The sequence below is a fragment of the Sminthopsis crassicaudata genome, chromosome 4 (assembly GCF_048593235.1).
Source record: "Sminthopsis crassicaudata isolate SCR6 chromosome 4, ASM4859323v1, whole genome shotgun sequence".
Lineage (NCBI taxonomy): Eukaryota > Metazoa > Chordata > Mammalia > Dasyuromorphia > Dasyuridae > Sminthopsis > Sminthopsis crassicaudata.
Genome location: NC_133620.1, coordinates 462795406 through 462813262, shown reverse-complemented (window position 1 = coordinate 462813262; position 17857 = coordinate 462795406). Strand labels below are relative to the sequence as shown.

The window sequence follows — 17857 nt, the reverse complement described above, 5'->3', positions numbered from 1 at the left end:
CAGTTTATGTAAATCTCTCCAGGCCCCTCTAAAATCATCCTGCTGATCGTTTCTTATAGAAAAATAGTATTCCATAACATTCATATACCATAACTTATTTGGTCATTCCCCAACTAATGGGCATCCACTCAGTGTCCAATTTCTTGCCACTACCAAAAGGACTGCCACAAGCATTTTTGCACATGTGGGTCTCTTTCTCTCCTTTATGATCTCTTTGGGATACAAGCCCAGTAGAAACACTGCTGGATCAAAGGGTATGCATATTTTGATAGTCCTTTGGGCAGTTATAATTGCTCTCCAGAGTGGTTGGATCAATTCACAACCCCACCAACATTGTATTAGTGTCCCAGTTTTCCCAAATCCCCTCCAATATTTATCATTTTTTCCCCTGCTATCTTAGCTAATCTAAGAGTTGTGAGGTGGTACCTCAGAGTTGTCTTAATTTGCATTTCTCTGATATGTAGTGGTTTAGAGCAATTTTTTTTTTTTAATATCTTCACCATCTTTTAGGTAACTTTTGTATTATTATCAGTTTTGTTTCTTTTCCTTCCCTCCACCTGCTCCCCCAATTTGAGATGATATTGACTGGATTGCAGTGTGTGTGTGTGTGTTCGTTCCTATAGGCTCAAGGAGATTTTCATCCCTCATATGTCATTGCAGGTGTCGCAGAAGGGGAAAAGGCGGCAGAGCTTCACAAGATGAGGGCCACATCCCACCCGAATAGGACGACTGTTGACGCTGTTGAGATTGAAACTCTTAGAAAAACAGTGGAGGACTATTTCTGCTTTTGCTACGGTAAACACTGAGTAGCTTTTCTGATGGTGGCCATTTTTTGAGCAACCCCACAATTCCTCCAAACACAGTAAGCCCTTGGCACAGGCAGTTTTACTTAGGGGCAACTATTTTAAGATGCTTTGTGTTTTTAACTATTAAGTTTATCTTGTAAACTTTGTAAAGAAAACCATTTTAAGAGATTGATTTGCAGGCATTGGATTAAACAGTCTTAAGGAAGAAAGGATTGTATCTATGCCATCGTGGAATATCTGAGCCTTCTCTTGTCTGTAAACAATCACATTTCTGAATCTTACCTTTGTTGCTGTTTGGGGTCTATGTTGCTAGGCAAAAGCACCTCTTAGAGGTATCTGTTGTTTGCTTGAAGGGTGAAACTGCATCCAGATTTGGCCAAGTCAGCCACGTGGCTCGAGAAGCCCCCAACAAGGCAGGCAAGTGGCTAGCCCAGGCTCATAGTACTTTTGGGGTACACAGCCCCACGTCTGCTGTGGCTGAATGCTAAGCCTGCCTCTGGGGAGCGGGATTCCAGTTCTAGATCAGGCTCTGGAGCATGTTAGGAATTTAATTCTTCAGCTGGAGGGCGCGTTTACCAGTAGTTTTTTGGGCACGAGAAAGATGGCTTCCCAGTACCTAACCCTTGGGAGTGTGTCTGCTTTGGCATGCCTTTGTTTCCCAGCAGGCCCGCCGGAGGTCCGGCCTCTGCTGTCACTCAGTGGTCTGGTCCTCCCCTGGGGACAGCGAGGTTCCCAGCTGCTGCCCTTGTCTTCGATCCCAAGGTGGTTTGTGTCGAATGCTCCAACATTCAGCTTTTGTTTGGGAATGGGAGGCATCTTCCCGATTTCCTTATTCACATCTATTGCAAATATTTAACTTATTCTGGTAGGTTTTTATGGTCTTTGTCCCTTCTTATCCCTCTAGGAAAAGCTTTAGGCAAGTCCACAGTGGTACCTGTTCCATATGAGAAGATGCTGAGGGACCAGTCGGCTGTTGTGGTGCAGGGACTTCCTGAGGGAGTGGCCTTCAAACACCCAGAGAACTATGATGTCACCACGCTGAAATGGATTTTGGAGAACAAGGCAGGGATTTCTTTCATCATTAAGAGGTAAGAGTGCCCCATGCCTCCTTCAGCCGTCCGTCATGGGGCTTCCTCTAAGAGTTCTTTCTTGTAGCTTATTGTTGTTGGTAATGATGTTCGGTTTATAAGCCAGGAGTATTTAACCACGTGGATAATATTGGCGATGTTTTTCTTTCTTTTCATGCAGACCTTTCCTGGAGCCAAAGAAGCAGCTGGGTAAGTGGTCCCTTATTCTGAAAGGTTGTCAGTCTGGTCACCGAGTCTGCTCCATGCTTTTTTTCCCCAGTTTCTGGTTTCTGGCTTTTAAAAAGAAATTTGTAAATCTCTGTTGCTGGGACCCACTGTTTAAGAGTAGGGCCTGGAAGGTTGAGGCCTCCTGGTAGCTCGGCCAAACTTGGCATTCTCCAGGGAGTTTCTTGTCCCTCATTTTTCCACAGATAAAATAGGTCTAGTAACCCTCCCCCACTTCTTAGAGATGTTGGGAGGGGAGGGGAGATTATATGTGGAAGAGCTTGGGACTCTGAGATTTCAAGGCATTATTTTAAGTAAGCTTTTTTCTACTTAGGTCTGAAGCTCTAACGATTGGTGATCAGATTACTTTTAAACTGATGTCATAAAGGAGCTTAAGAAAGGCCGAGTAAGAAATCTGTGAGGAAAGGCATTTGTAAGGGAGAGGAAACAGAATAACCTTTCGTTTTTTTGTTCCTCACAATGACGAAAGGCACTTTATCCTGGCAAAGTAATCTCTTGCTGCAGTGTCTTATGGGGGAGGGAGGTTTCACTCTTACTTGTTCTCACCCTCAGAGTGAAAACTGAGAGGAGACTGGACACATTTGTTGCCAGCCTAGTTGGGCTAGTTGCGGTGGGAGGGGTTACTCTCCCATCCCCCATTGTTTTAAATCCCCTCTATTTGTTAAACATTAGAATTATTATTAATATATATTAACATAATTATTAATTAGTGTTAAACATTAGCAGCCACATCCAGCATCTGTCCCTTGATGAGAACCGAGTTGAACTGACTCTTTATGACTTTGCAAGGATATATCCTTAAAATATCTTGGGTTCATTGGAAACCCCGCTGCTGTTTTGAGGCAAGGGCTGGGGATGCAGGGATAGTTAGAACCAGGTGAGTCAAGGTGTTAGGGATTATTACAGTTTCATTTGCTAACTTTGCTTCTATCATTTATCTACAAAATGCTCACATTTTTCTGGTTTTCCCAATATCTCTTAATAATTATCAAGTGCTTTGGGAAATTTTAAATCATTTTATGGCTATAAGACAACGTAACCCCTTTTGTTTCTCTTCCCAGGTGGTCGTGCATCTGACTCAGAAAGGTCGAGAATATCATCCCCAGGTGGAAGGTAAGGATTATAAACTCAAACTTTAGCAGTGGGAAAGTGTTTTGTTTTGTTTTTGAATAACAGTATTAAAAAGGTAATTTAGATTTATGCAGATTTTTAGCATTTTAACATTTTTCATAGAAAATATTTATCCAACAAATGCTCTCAGATTAATATGTAATTTCAGACTTGGGCATTGCACACTATTATGACCAATCCAGTGTAGGTAGTCCCCAGGTGCCAATAAAGTTGCTTTTCATTATTCATTCACTAGTTTTTACTCTTACCTCTTTTTCTTTTAGCTGTCCTATAAAAGTGAAAACTGAGCCAACTGAAGATTCTGGTATGTATGATTAATTAGGATTTTTCAAAAGTAAAATATAAAACAAAATACTTTCACAACTCTTTGCATTCAAAGGAAAGGCTGTGCTTTTTATGCATTCATTTGGTAGTAAGAAGAACCATGATATGATGTCACAGCATTGCACATATGAAGGTTAAGGTTGGCAGATGCTTTACATGCATTACCTGCTTGGATTTTATGCGAACAGTCCTGAGGGGTGGGACCTGTCCTTGGTCCCTTTTTTATAGATGAAGGGGCTGTGGCTGAGGGAGGTTCAGAGCTTGGCATCATCCCACCGCTCTCAAGTGGCCGAGGAAGAAGGAACACCCGTCACTGTCCATTTTACTCCCCAGTTGCCTCCTGGATTGACTCTAGTATCTGTGTTAAAATTGCATCTTGTTCTGTCCCTTTTCCACCTCTTGCTTTCAGTCAGGAAGTTTTAGTGGGAAATAAGCTTGCAAAGGGGGAACTTCCCCGTTTCGCACAGACCATCCCAAAGATCCAAGGAGCATAACTTAAAAGTCATCAGACATTAACCAAAATTCACATATGGGTGCAGAACCAGGGGACCCGCTGAGGTGCTGCTATTGGGGTTCTAGTCCCTGGAGGCACAAAATACAGGCTTCCACAGTCGCAGACAGACCCACAGGAAGTCCACCAGGAGCTGATACCTTGGAAGTTTTACCAGTGACTTTGAGATGATAGGATTTGTCTGTTCCTCCCAAAGCACCAAGAAAAGGAGACTTAGATGGGGGCCCCCTGCCCTGCTCCCTCTCCCTGGGGCCCATGCTACTCATTTCTCCCCCACCCACCCCCCTGCCCATGCTGCTCATTTGTACAATTTGTCTGATGCCCTAGCAAATGGGATCCCTGCCCGGCCTCCTGCTGCCAGTCGTGGCCTTTCCTCATGAGTACCCAGCGGAGCTGGCGTGTTGCCTCTGTAATTTTATAAGTGAATGATCCGCTCTTATCCTTGCTGGTCCAGGAGGGTAGCCGGCTCCTACCTGGTCATACTTTCTTAAGGAAAAGGTAGGTCAGGAAAATTTGACCCCCGTGGCTAGTGAGTCCGCTTGAACAAAAAGGCTCTTTTTAACCTGCCAGCCGGCAAATATCTTAAGGTGTGAGGGAAGCTTCTCCCTTGTAGTCCTTGATGTTAGCCAGAAGTCTTCCTTTGGCCTCTGGGCCCCCCAAGCCCAAGGTCACAGAATAATCCAGTAAGGCATTTTTGAGCTCTGGTCTAACTCATTCTGAGCCCAGTGTTTTCTCCATCATTTCCTGCTGCCTCTGGTTTTCTTCTTCCTGGCAGCGCCCCTTCTTCAGATACTGGAAGACAAGTATGTTTTCTCCCCAAGTTTTTCCTGATTCTGTTACTCACAGTTTCTTCTTCTGATCCCCAAGAGCCTGGAGAGCTTTCCCTAGGCAGGTGGAGTGGGCTCAGAACCGGGCATGGAGTTGTTGCACTTTGGACCAGGACCAACTGGGACTAGTCTGTCTCCTTATTCCTGGCCACTGTAGCTCATTCAGTGCATCTGAGGTGGTCCCTTGAGCTGCTTTGTGCGCAGGCTTCCTTCCTCCATGTTGGTATTTCAGGAGCTTGGTTTTAAGTCAGTGTGAGACCTTACGTTGTTCCCTGTAGGTCAGCTTCTGAAAACCTAACTGCCATTTAGTGTCATAGCTAGCCTATCCAGGCCTTTGTCATTGGCAGATTTGTTGAGAACACTTTAAGTTCTTTTCTCCAATTAGGGTTAAATGGCAGAAGACCAAGCACAGGCTGCTGGAACTTTTCTGAGCCCCTGCTGAGTCCACATGTAAACATTTAGGATTACTCTTTACCATCCAAATAGTTGGAGGTTCATATCATTTATGATATGTGTGGGAAACTTGATCAAATGTTTTGCACTGGATTTAGTCACAGGAGCTGCTCTTCAATCCCAACTATGTCCTTTATTAGCTTACTTTGCTCCCCTTTCTGTTTTCTCACCTATAAAGTGAGGGGTTTGCATTAGAGCAAGGGTGGGCAAACCCAAGCCCGAGGGGCAAATGCAGCCTCCTCCTTCTGAGAACTGAGAATTACTTTTACATGGATCATTTACTGCCTGGACAAGGTGACCGTCCAGTCCGTGGACCTGTGTCGCCATCAGCTACGAAGCTGACACTAAGAGAAGAAATTGCACAGAGCGGTTCTTGCAGAATCAGCCCGCAGTCAGCAGTCTTGGGTAGGGCAGAGGTCAGACTAAAGATCAAATTGAGGCAGCAGATAAATGTGAGAAGGCCGGAGGCACTCTGTAATTACAGAAGAGAGGCCCAAGGAAAAACCAGAAACAGACTGTTTCTGGATGGGGAGGCGGTCTCCTCTCCCTGGAGCTTTCTAAGCAGAAGTTCAGTGACCTCTTCCCCTTTCCTAGAGGTGGATGTTACTGAAGACATTCTTTGTCCAATTGGGGTTGGAATAGATGGTTTCTGTAGCTCCTGCAGTTCCGATATACTGATCTATCTCAAACCCGATCTGTAAAGCTGCTGACTAAAAAATGGTGAGTGAAGAAATGAGACGAGTCTGAAAGGCCACATTTCCTAAGAGACTGCGCTATGAGATGGCCGAAGCAAGCCTCCCAAATAACCACCTGCACATTGGCAAAACCCATGGGAAGGTGAAAAACCTGAGCGTGAGGTCCATCCGAGCGGGCCAGGGGCATTTGTGGGGAAAACCAGGAGGAGGGGCTCCAGGATCAAATCTAAAGGGGGATCAGAGGCCAAGGTGCTTTGAAAAAGAAGATCTGCGATTGGCATTTAAAGAAGCGGCACAGATCAAGAGCTCGGCTCTCACGAATGCAGACGTTTCTTTACCGACAGCTCCAGAACATGAGGAGGTGGCGGGGAGTTGGTGGGGCTCAGGTCTGCACCTTCACAAAAGCCTTGACAGGAACAGGAGACAGAAGTTGCATTCGTAACCTTCTCCTGAGGCCAGGGTCTTTTGCTTGGCTTCCATGGTTTGTGAACGTGGATGGGAAACAAATTACACTGCCATTTTTATTATTTATTGTCTAGTGGAAATTAAGCGCTTTTTAAAAGTATTTTAAAACATTTTTCTGAAGATTGTACATCAGAATTATATAAGACATAAATAACATGTCAGTGAAAAGAACTTCCTTCAAAGAGGAAGTGCAGTGTGTTTTCCTAGAGTCTGGAAAGATGGGTAAAAATCTCAAAAATCCCTTTCTGTGATATTTTCCTGAAGCTACTATTTATAGATTGCTCGAATTGAGCTCTAGAATATAAGAGTTCAAAGCTTAACTCTGGGAAAGGAATTTAACTTACATGCTTCAATGTCCTTATCTATATAATGAGGGACTTAGGAATTTTGTGAATTTGTCTTAAAGTATTTTGATAATTTTATTTTTGTAATAACTATTTTATGTACAGTCCTATGTCTTGTTTATGTATTTAAAAATACCATTCTGACAACAGTTCCACTAATTTCACCAAAAGTCCAAAAACCCCTGAGTTGAAGGATATCAGGCTTTCTCAGGTCATCCTGTGAACTCTACAGAAATTAGAGCAGTGGGTCTTAGTGGTTCACATTCATTTTAAAAAGCATATTGGCGAGTGAGGTCAGGCTCTCGCCATCTCAAAAGCTTTAGCCCCATTCTTGTTCAGGCTCTTATTGTTCTTTGCTGATGGCTACATGTCCTAGGATATATGAAGAATTAAAATGACAACCCAAAGGGAAATGAAAAGATAGGAGACCTCATTCCCATCCTCCATGGACACACCAGACCCTCCTTGAGGACCCTCCCTGATACCTGTTGCACCAGGAGAAGGGGGGCTTGTGGCTGTTTGTGGGGATCCCCCAAAGGGGAAAACCAGGAAGCGTGCTGCCCTAAGTACCTTAGGATTGCTGGTTTTCAGAAAGGTGATCAAACTGTGCATCCAGCAAAGGGACTTCCCTTGGGAAGGACAAGCCATCTCTGGGATTGTTGCCTCGCGGTCATGATCTCCGTGGAAGCGTGCATTTATCTGGCCACCACTGATCCAGTTTCCTTCCCACTATGCAGAACACGTGCTAATTCTCCCACCTCCATGCCAGGCCCATTTTTCTCCACATCCTCCACATGCCTGCAGTGGTCCGCCTCCTCCCATCTGCCTTTTCCTTTTTGTCCTTTACAAATCACGTTCCCCCAAACCCTCCCAAAGGAAGAAATGTGGAGCAGCAGCAGCCTCATTTCTTTGATTGAATATCTTAGTGTGGATGGCTACCTCTTGAGTTCTGCTACTTGTGTGTCCTGCTGCTCCTAAAGGTGGTTAGCTTTGTTTCTCTGCTTAGGACTCTTTGAGAGCAGAGGTTCTTGCACATTAATCAATTAAATAAATTAAAATCAAGAAATCAATTAAGTGTATAAATATATTCAAATGTATTTTTGTCCACCTTTGAAGCAGCATTCTCTGAACAAATTGAGTTGATTTCTATTTCATAATACCACTGAATACTAAATAAAAGTTTCCGGGAAAGACAATGCAGTACCTGTACACATTAGGTGCTTATTAATAAAAGACTATTGTTTGATTTACAGGAATCCAATAACTGGGTAGTATTATGGAGAGTATTTTAGAAGTCAGCTTTATAATATTTTTAAATGTATAAAGATATTTACCCATCTCCACAGTCCACCCCACCCTCCTCATTTTAGCCATGTAGATTATTGCTAAATTAAGATAATTTGCTTTTTCATGGAACAGTATGAATTTTTTTTCTTTAAACAAAATATTTGAACTTTAAATGTCAAAGCTCCTAGTGTTTTCTCACTAGATTATGTCATGGTTTCTTTTAATAATTTCTACCACATTTTTAAATAGCTAACTCCTACTTAAGGATTCTCTCTTAAACATTTGATTAAGTTTGAGCAAAATTTGTGCCCCCTTTATTGTTATCTTAGACCATTTTAACAAGGCTTCTTACAATAAGGATGCACCCAGGCTGCCTTACGGTTTTACAGGTTTGTCAGCCCTGTAATCTTAGTTGGACTTTGCTCCTTCACATCATTTCTACTGCTGCAAGCATGTATGTATTTATGGTACAAAGATGTAAGAGACCTACTAAGTGCTCGAATCCAGGGAGGCATATGGCATTGACAACCAAGTTTTCAGTAGAGTCTTCGAACTCGTGGGGTTAGGAGTTTCAGTAAGTTTTAGTGAGTGAGTTTTACTTTAATGAGAGAAATAAATTCTGCATCATTTTTTGCAGTTATTTCCACTTTGTATTTTGGGTGCATGTTGGGAGTGCTTTGGGATTCCTGGAACTTTTTGGAACTTCAAAGGAGGATTAAAGATCCAGAAAACAATAGACCCTTTTTGGGGGCAGGTTTGGGACACTCTTGGGGGGGACAAGGTTGTCTAGGAACACTGATCTAGTAGCACTGGGCCAGCCCCACTAGGCCACTGGACACCTCCGTAGCGCTTCCACCATGATGGGCTTGCAGACCATGACTGGTTGGGATTCCTGGCTCCATCTTCACTCACCACACCTGGGCAGCTGAGCTGTTTCAAAGGGAAACTTTGTCCCTCTGGAGTTAGGGGCAGGTGGGAGCCAGGAAACGGCTCCTGGCTCGCCAAGAGGCGACATTTTAGCCCAGGTTGCCCCAAGACCAGGAAAACTCAGCTGAATGCCGAATAAGAAACAGAGGTCAGGAAGTAAGTGGTGACTAGCCCCAGCACCCCACTGTTCCAGATTGCTTTTGAGGGGGGTGGGTCCTTAATGGTCCTGGAGGGAGAGGGCCTTTTGGGGGGCACTTAGTGCCACCTGGTGCTCAGTCCTGGAGCCTAGGGAGGATGCAGGCATTTAAAAAGGAAGTGGATTTCCTGGCAGCCCCAGCCCCCTCCTCCTTTGGGCTTTAGGCAATTGGGAGAAGTGTGGTCCTCGGGAGCCTCAGGCAGTTTCTTTCACTTGGGTGTCCTGCCCCTTGGGGTGGGGCAGGTGAAAGCTGGCTGGGGAAGGGGAACCCTTGGGTGGAGATGGAGCTATTGCCTCCTGGGAGGAGGGTCTCTGAGTGGGGTTAAATTAAAGGGCAAAGTTGCTCCAGGGTCTGGGGGAAGGGATGGAGGCCGAATTGACCCACCCAGATTGTGTAAGGTTTAAACCCTCTCCCATCCCATCCCTCACCCCGACGTGCCTCCCCTGGAGAGCCTGGGGTCTGCAAACAGGGGTTCGGGCCCTCGGAAGGGAAGTCAGAGGATGGGCCGAGAAGGGGCACAAGGTGTGGGGACATCCCCCGGGCCATCCCTTTAGAACCCAGACCTTCGAGGCCCTGTACAGGAAGAACCAGGGGGGGGAAGTCCTAAAAATTCCCCAGAAGCTTGCTGGGGAAAGAGGGCGGGAGAGGCCCGAGAGTGAGGGGAGAAAGCCTAGGCTGCGGCCTTGTCCCGGAGACCCCAAACACTAAGGGCACTAGCCTGAGGGGGCCCCCTGCTGGGGCCCAGGAAGCCCAGCTGGAGCCGCGGGGCCCCGGGGTCGAGGGGAGGGGACTGGCCTCTGGCCCAGGAAGCTGACTTCTGGGTGGGGATGTTGGGAGTGGGAGGAGGGAAGGCTGGCCTGAGAGTCTCCATTGGCCCGCTGATGTGAGCTCACGGACAGGGAGGGGCCCAGACTGGAAGCTGCTGGAGGGTAAGCTTCCTGCTGGCTGGGAGGAGGAGGAGGAGGAGGAAGTCGAGGCCGGCCTGGGGCCTAACTGCTGAGGAAGCTTGTTTGCACAGGCAGCTGGAGCGGGGCCCTCGGAGCTTTTCTCTGCCTAACCAAAAAGTATCTGGAAGGTGGCGGGCGCTGAGGGAGCTCTCTCCCCCTGCTCTCCTCCGGAACCAAACGGGAGACTTTTGAGGCTGCGGCTTATCAAGAGCAATCCCAACCCGCAGGCAAGGGCGGGACCCCTCTCCTGCCCGGGTCTGGAAATGGTGGAAAAGTAGGCTCTTCCCTCGCTGCGGAGGCTGCTGGGAAAATTGGTAATGCTTTTGGTTTTGTTTTTAAAGGCATTTCACTGGAAATGGCAGCTGTGACGGTGAAAGAGGAATCGGAAGACCCTGACTATTACCAGTACAACGTGCAAGGTAAAGCCCCCCGGAAGCTGGGGCCGCTGAGGGGGTCACGACCCTCCTGGGGGAAAGCTGGGGGGGTAGAGGGGGGCCTTGGAGGAAGAGAAGGCTCAGGAAGGGAGGCACAGGAGGATTCCTCTCTGGCCCTTGCCCGGGTGCCCGGCGCTTCTGGGTCAAAACAGTGCATTTTGTCTGCTCTGGGGCCTTTGTTTCTCCTTTAAGCGCCTTCGTAGCCCGGCCCTGTGACACCTTCTGGGTCCTTTCATCTGGGATTTAAGTCACCGATAAAAAGTTAGTTCAAAGCCCCAGTTTTTGTCGTATTTTACTTTCTCCTTTCATGAATGGGGAAGGAATGGATCAGAAACGAGTAGACTTGGTCTGTTTTAGCATCTATTGCTACTTGGCAGAGAGCCTTCTGTGTTTTTTTTGTTGTTTTTTTAATTTTTCTTTAAAGGGCTGCTCTGCTATCGGCCGATTTGGGTGGGGGTGGGTTTTCTGGCCCAGATCTCCCGTGGCTTGTGGGCTAAGCTGTTTGTGTTTCAGGCTGGACCCTTGGAATGACTTGTCTGTGGTAGCCATTTAAATAAAATTAACGTTGCCCTGCCTTAAAACTGTTTGTGGCCCTCTAATAACATTTGCCCGGGAATAACTTTGGATAGGAGAGAAAAGGGAGTTTTTTGAGGCTGGGGATGAGCTCTCCCTTGGCACCCCCAGGGGCTGGCCCTAAGCAAATGCTCGGGACCCTCTTAAAAGTGGATGCAGCCTCCGAAAGGAGTTGCTTATTAACATTTTCTGAAGTGCACGAGCTCAGTTTGTGCGTGGTGCATGTTATTAATCGTTGTGCTGCATACCCTGGCCAAACTTGGTTATTCCAGCTCTGTTCCTCCTATTCCGAATTTCATACACAGGCTCCATTCCATGAAACCCTCTCGCTGCTCAGTTTGGAGTTTCCCACAGTTGCAGTTAGCGCACAAGAGTCTGATTTAATCAGTAATGTAGCTGAACTATATGGTGAAAAGTAGCAGAAGAGAAAGTTTGGGTACGAATAGTTACAAAAACAGACCATTTTGTTTGTTTTATCAATTCTGGTAGGAGGGGGAAAAGTAGCTTTATTTCAGAGAAAGTTGGAGGTTCCAAAGAGTGTTCAGAGTTCTTGGGAGCTTGCTGCTTTTCTTTATCATGTCCAATCTTACTTAATTTTCCCTTGTTTGGAGGGAAGGCCCTAACAAGTTTCCCCTCCTAAAATAATCAAGCAAGAGGATGTTGGGTTTTTTCCACCTCCTGGAGTATCTTACACAATCTGTGAAAAAGGAAGAGGGTTTTGTGATAGAAATGGTTTGGAAGTTGTTTGATAATTTGGGGAGTGAAAATTCTAACCTTTCTTTACTAATCCTGCAGAGCAGACAGGAAGAACTTTCTGTTGTTTAATTAACTAGAAGCCCAGGAAAGTCTGGACAGGAGCCACCTTTCATACAGCCACTGCTGGCTGAGTTTTGCTTTGTACTGGCCCTTTATGGTTTTTTTTTTTTTTTAAAGCATTCTGGTTAAAGGTGTAAGAGGTTGATTTGGGGTCATAGTTATCTGCGTTATGGTGGAGAAGTAAGTAAAAAAATGTGCTGTGGTTCTGCCAGGAATAAGAGGTTGAGGCTGGGTCATAATTTTAGGCCAAAAAAAAAAAGTGCTGTGATCTATGGGAAAATGTCAGCCTAAGTTCAGCTGAAGCTTCCTAGAGGAGGCTCTAGTTAGGCACATGGAATGTGCTGGGTCATGTGTAGGGGACACTTGGAGACCGATAATTGTCTTGTATGCTTTTATGAACTGGAGCAAAACAGTTTCAACTTAATCTTTTTAAAAAGAAACTTGAGGCTAGTTAGAAAGTCAGAAGTATCCCAGGTGAAAATTGCTTGCTGGGAAGGTTTTCACTAAATAAATTTACAAGTATATTTACATGCTAATATACCATTGTTTATAGTTTAGGTGACTTCATTTATACTTCTTAATGAATTCCTTTCTTTTGAAAATGCTAACCCTTTGCAGGTATGCATGCTTCAATATGTCGTGCTGTACTGTGCTCTTGATTGTACTGTGATTCTGTCCGCTTTTATTTTGTGTGTTCATAAACCAAGTTTCATACTCATAATCTGCATTCTTTGTGTCAGTCATCGTAGAATTTAAGTAGGAAAGCATTAGAAATGAGAAAGACCTGAGCAAAACAGTAGAAATGATTCCTTAAAACATCGACAACTACCATAGGTAAGTAATACCCTGTAGAATAGCAAAAGGCACTGGAGACCTAGTTGCTACCGTACACTCACAAAGATGGAGAGGGTAGGTAGGTGGAGAATTGATGACTTTACTCCTCCTGCCCAAAACTCTGGACCATGTTGGACCTAAAGTTTATTGGCTTTTTGTTTTTGCCAATAGCTATTACTGATATAAATTTTAATTTAAATAAATATATATATATATATATATATATCTACATATATATATGTATGTATTTATAAAAATATAAATATATATAAATAAATGTAAACTTCTCCTTTTCATACGCACACGTCGTCATCCTTGCCACCGAGAGATAAACTCTCCCTGATGTCAAGGAAAAAAGTTAAGTAAAAACCCAAATGACCCCGACCATGGATGGGACCGAGTCTAGCACATTCTCGATCCTTTCTCTTTCCTCCTTGCTGCGAGGAACAAGAGGCTTTCTCACCCCTTCCCAGGGCCCTTATTGGTCATTACAGTAACCCAGGGTGTTCTGAGGAGAGCTTCTGCCTCTTGCTGGTGGTGACTGTCCAGATGACCTCACCATCTGAGCTTTTCTGGCCCCTGTGTGAGTTCTCCAGCATAAGCCCTCCCTGGTTCTCTGAACTCCCTAGTTCTTAACAGCATAGTAGTCATCCCCTGACACACCCCAATTTGCTCAGCTGTTCCTCAGTCAGTGAGGAGCCATTTTGTTGGCAGGTTGTTGCTGGGAAGCTCTGGGCTCTCCATGTCTTTGACCTCCTTAGATTATAGGCCCATTAAATGCCTGGCCGGTCATTTTTCTCCTCCGTCAGAATTCTGGCGCCGGTTTCTCTCCTGCCGAAGTTGGCTCCTTACTCTTTATCTGTGCTCTTCCTGTGAGGGAGAACAGACGCTTTTTCATTTCTTTCATTGATTTGGAGCAGTCTTGGATGTGGTCGATCAGATCTTTTGAAGCTGTTCTTCCCTCACTCTTTGAGCAGACTGGCTCTCCTGAGCCCCCTCTAGCCTGGAAGTTCTGCGGTCACTCTGCTTGGCTCTCCGTGGGCTCCCCCCACTCTGGTGTGGAGCTCCCCCACAGCCCTACCCCCCCCCCCATATCCCGCGTGTCCAGAGTGATCTTTGGTCTTCATCGGTGTTAGTCATCCGAACACTCTTCTTTGATCTTCACGGAGAAAGAACACTGGATTTGGAGTCAGTCGGTGTATCTTGGTATCCAGTCGTTCCTCCTACCTCCTTACTGAAAACAGTCTTTCAGGACTGCAGTGTTCCCTTCCGCCCCGAACCCCAGCAGTCCCGATAGGACCATAGAGAATCCCAGTCTCATAAAATGATGCTTTGTGGTATGCCAGTAATGTGCTTGTGGTCACCTAACTTCCAACTTGAAAGGTCTGATCTTAACTAAAAAATTGAATTTCTATCCCGTTGAAAATTTATCTGATTCTGATTTTGGATTGAAGTTTCAGTATACATAACAATGAAGCAAATATATCTTTTTTTGTTCCATAGGGTGATACTGACTTTTTAAAATATCTGTGGCTTTGTGAAATTATTGCTTCCCATGATGCCCTTTTCCTCATAAATGAAAGCAGGATTTAAAAAAGTTTTATACTACGTTTTTTATAGGTTATCACTTCTTTTGACTTGGATTACATAACCAGTGCTCTCTGCTTTGTTAGCAAAAATTATTTTAAAATGCTTCCCTCTTTCTCAACTTTTTTGCTCAGTCAGTTTACCACATCTTCTTGGTGGTCTAGATTCAAGTAGACCTGGGATCCTTGCCTTTCCTCTTCTTCATTGCCTTAGACTTCTTTCTTATTTCAGGATCCAACTCATATCCCTCCTTCCAAAATCTTTTCCTGGATTCCTTCTACTCTATCCTTTTGTAGAAATTTCCTTTTCCCTATTTGTGGATGGGCTTTTCCTCCCAATAGAATATCGGCTCTAGAGAGGGAAAACTCTGGTTTGCTCTTTACAATACCTTACGTGCAGTAGATGTTTGCTAAGTTATTGTGGAATGAGCTGTTTTCAGAAAGGCAAAGCAATAGTGGGTGTAAGCATAATAATACTGGCGTACTAGATAGATTTCAGAGATTCCATAAACTCAGATGGGAAGGGAAGGAAATAAATGACACTTTCATTATCACCAATCTTTGGTTTCTTTGAAAGCCTATGTAGTTTTTGGTTATGGCTTTAAAATATTATTTTGAGAAGGGATCTATTTCCTGACTGCCAAAGAGGGTCTCTGACACAAAGTAAGGCCGACCCCTGATTTCTAGACTGTTGGTTTTGTTAAATCATTATACCTTTGTGGACAAGAAGAATATTGGCTATGAATATAGACATTTTCTTTTTGGCCTTCTAAAAGTCTCGCTATGATTTTACTAAAGATATATTTAATCTTGAAAGTAAGTTTGATACCAGTATTTAAATGTACTTTATATGTAGCAATAAGTTAATAATGTCTTTTTCACACATTTAGTAATGTCATGGCATTTCCCATCTATACCAGACAGGAAAGCATACAGTGGGAGGCCCTGAGTACATATGGTGCAGTAAAGCTCTTCATACATTTCAGACAAAGCTCTCTTAGCAAAATCAGGCTTGCTCCTTTCAGGAGATGAAGGCACTGGGGTCTCCTGAGAGGAATCTTAAACTGTTCCCTCCATAAGGGGCTCCCTCAGACAAATTCTTTCCACGGCTCCTTTGCGTTTTACCCAGGACTGTGCCGCAAGGAGCCTTCCTGCCCTCCCTTTAGTGAGGGAAGGGAAAATCCATAGGAGCCTCCCAGCCCCCAGATCAATAACCTAAAACCAGAGGTATTCAGCCCCCTGAAGGAGGCGGGATCACAGCAACCATGGCTGAAAATCCTGTTTCCACTAGTACTCCGTAAAGGCGGGCTATGCTTTGCCAGTGGGCCTTCACAAAAGAGGGAGAAGCCAGGAATCTATAATAGTGACCTCCACTGATCGAGCTTTTGGGGGCATCTGAAGCACTTTACAAACAACTAAGATTGGAGCTGTCTCCCTGTTTCCAAAAAGACTCGGCCCTCACAGTTCCTTGCCTGGCTTGGGGGAGCAGTGTGCCATATTGCCTTCTGTGCCTTTGTCCTCTGAGGAGAGACCCTGAACTTTCTTCCCTGAGCTGAGACCCCAGAAGTTCTTCCCGAGGACCTGGGATTCACTCTGACTGTGGGGGACTCTTTGGGGGTTTTCTTGGTGATTGCCATTTCCTTGTGCAGATTATTTTCCCGTTGAGGAAGTGAGGCTAGCAGGGTGAAGTGACTTGGGCAGGTCCCGGTAGGAGGTGCCTGAGGCGATATTTGGATTCTTGGAAGAAGAATCTTACCGACCTCAGGCTCTGCTCTCTGTAGCTCCGGTGTTGGACCAAACTTGGGCACCAAAAAATGGAAGCTTTCAGACAAAGGAGGAACTTGGGGGGTTGTTCTTTTTCTCTCCTTTCAGCCTCTGCCAGAAATCCCTGTGAAAGTAAGAGGAAACTGCAGAGAACTAGGAGCTGGCGTGTTTTTTCATCTGGTTCACGACCCAGATGTCAGCATGTAGTTGCCAAATGTTTCTAGTAATGACCTTCTAAATACATATTTTATAATTGGAGACAATCGTAAAATGAGACAAAAGTTCAATGATCTTAAAACAAGCTTAGCATAATATAGTCAGGAGAAATTTTCTCTAGTATAAATCACTTAAACAAGAGTTGGGACCAGTTTTGAACATCTGTGGCTAAGGACAAAGTGCCAGGAGCTATGTGCTTGATTAAGGTAGAGATTGTCATTTGTCCAGGATCACCCAGCTAGTCAGTGTCTGAGCTGAATTTGAACTCAGCTCTTCCTGACTCTAGGCCCCGAGCCACTGAGCTGCCTCTGAAAATGTATCTTAGATTCCAAAAGAATCTTTAATTCAATTAATATCAATTTAAAAACTATTTTAGCACATTCTTTTAAAACTGTTTTATTGCCAGATTTTGTTTTTATATTGCCTTTGTTTCCTGACATGCATCTTTTTTCTTCTTCACTCCAAGCATCGTATCTTTTAACAAAGAATAAAAAAAAAATGAAAAAAGCCCAACCACTCCCTCCACTCTGCTGCAGAGTTCCAAACACATAAGCTTCCACTTGTCCAAAAAGTTGGGAGGGACATTTTCACGCCATTATGTCATCTTCAGTGTTAAGAACTTTTATTCTCTCCATTTCACTTGCTGGGGCATCATGCTTACTTCGCTTTGCATCAGTTGAGATGTTTTCCCATGCTTCCGTATTCTTGTTGTCTCTTATGGTGCGTTCTCCCCAAAGTGCTCAAGCCCCTGGAAACCCTCCCTGGTTAACAATATTTTGTGCTGGTGAAAGTTGGAGAAGTGGGGGAAGAGAATAAGCAATGGGGGCTGGCACCCAGTTTTGCTTATGTTGGAACTTTGTATCCACCTTTGGATAAACATTTTTTTTTTTTAATATGAATTAGACTAAAAAAAAATCTTGACTATTAATGGAAACCAAATGAGATGACTTAAGTCATTAAATAAGCACTTTCTGAGTCTTGTCTTGATATTCTACATTTCCTTCTCTCGGTATCTCTTGGGTTGTTTGCTTTCCCCAGATGAATTCCAAATAGAAAAGATTTGGGATAATCGGAGTCTTCCTCCATTTGAAGCAGTTATTGCTTGATGCCATTTTTTTTTTTTTAGGTTGCTTCCTTCCCTCCCCCCAAGCTTTATTAAATATCTTAGCTTGTTTGGTGACATCTTTCAGAATAATGGTTTTAAATATTTGGAGGAAATGTTCCATGTTGGAGATTAATAAAGGTATAGATTTTTTTTCCTCACAGATGTCTTTGTAATTTGTCCATGGTCTGTGAGCCACCAGCCAAGAACCTTTTAGATCTTTTAGGACCTTGTTTATAAAATTGAGAAGATTGGACTAGCTGGACTCTTCTAGTTCTAACTAACCCTAAGGTGATAGGAGGGGA

At 44.4% G+C, this 17857-nt stretch overlaps 1 protein-coding gene across 33 annotated transcripts in view; it reads left to right on the top strand.

Moving 5' to 3' along the window:
- GTF2I (general transcription factor IIi) overlaps positions 1–17857 on the top strand; it is an 83741-nt gene that overhangs the window by 26823 nt on the left and 39061 nt on the right. For all 33 annotated transcript variants that reach the window (XR_012481496.1, XM_074264039.1, XM_074264029.1 and 30 more), the window contains exons 4-9: positions 661–795; positions 1711–1894; positions 2055–2083; positions 3181–3232; positions 3514–3554; positions 10569–10646. Coding sequence is in view for 32 of the 33 variants with exons in the window: in XM_074264039.1 (XP_074120140.1) it covers positions 661–795; positions 1711–1894; positions 2055–2083; positions 3181–3232; positions 3514–3554; positions 10569–10646 (519 nt within the window). In the remaining variant the exon portion in view is untranslated. The remainder of the gene's footprint in view (positions 1–660; positions 796–1710; positions 1895–2054; positions 2084–3180; positions 3233–3513; positions 3555–10568; positions 10647–17857) is intronic.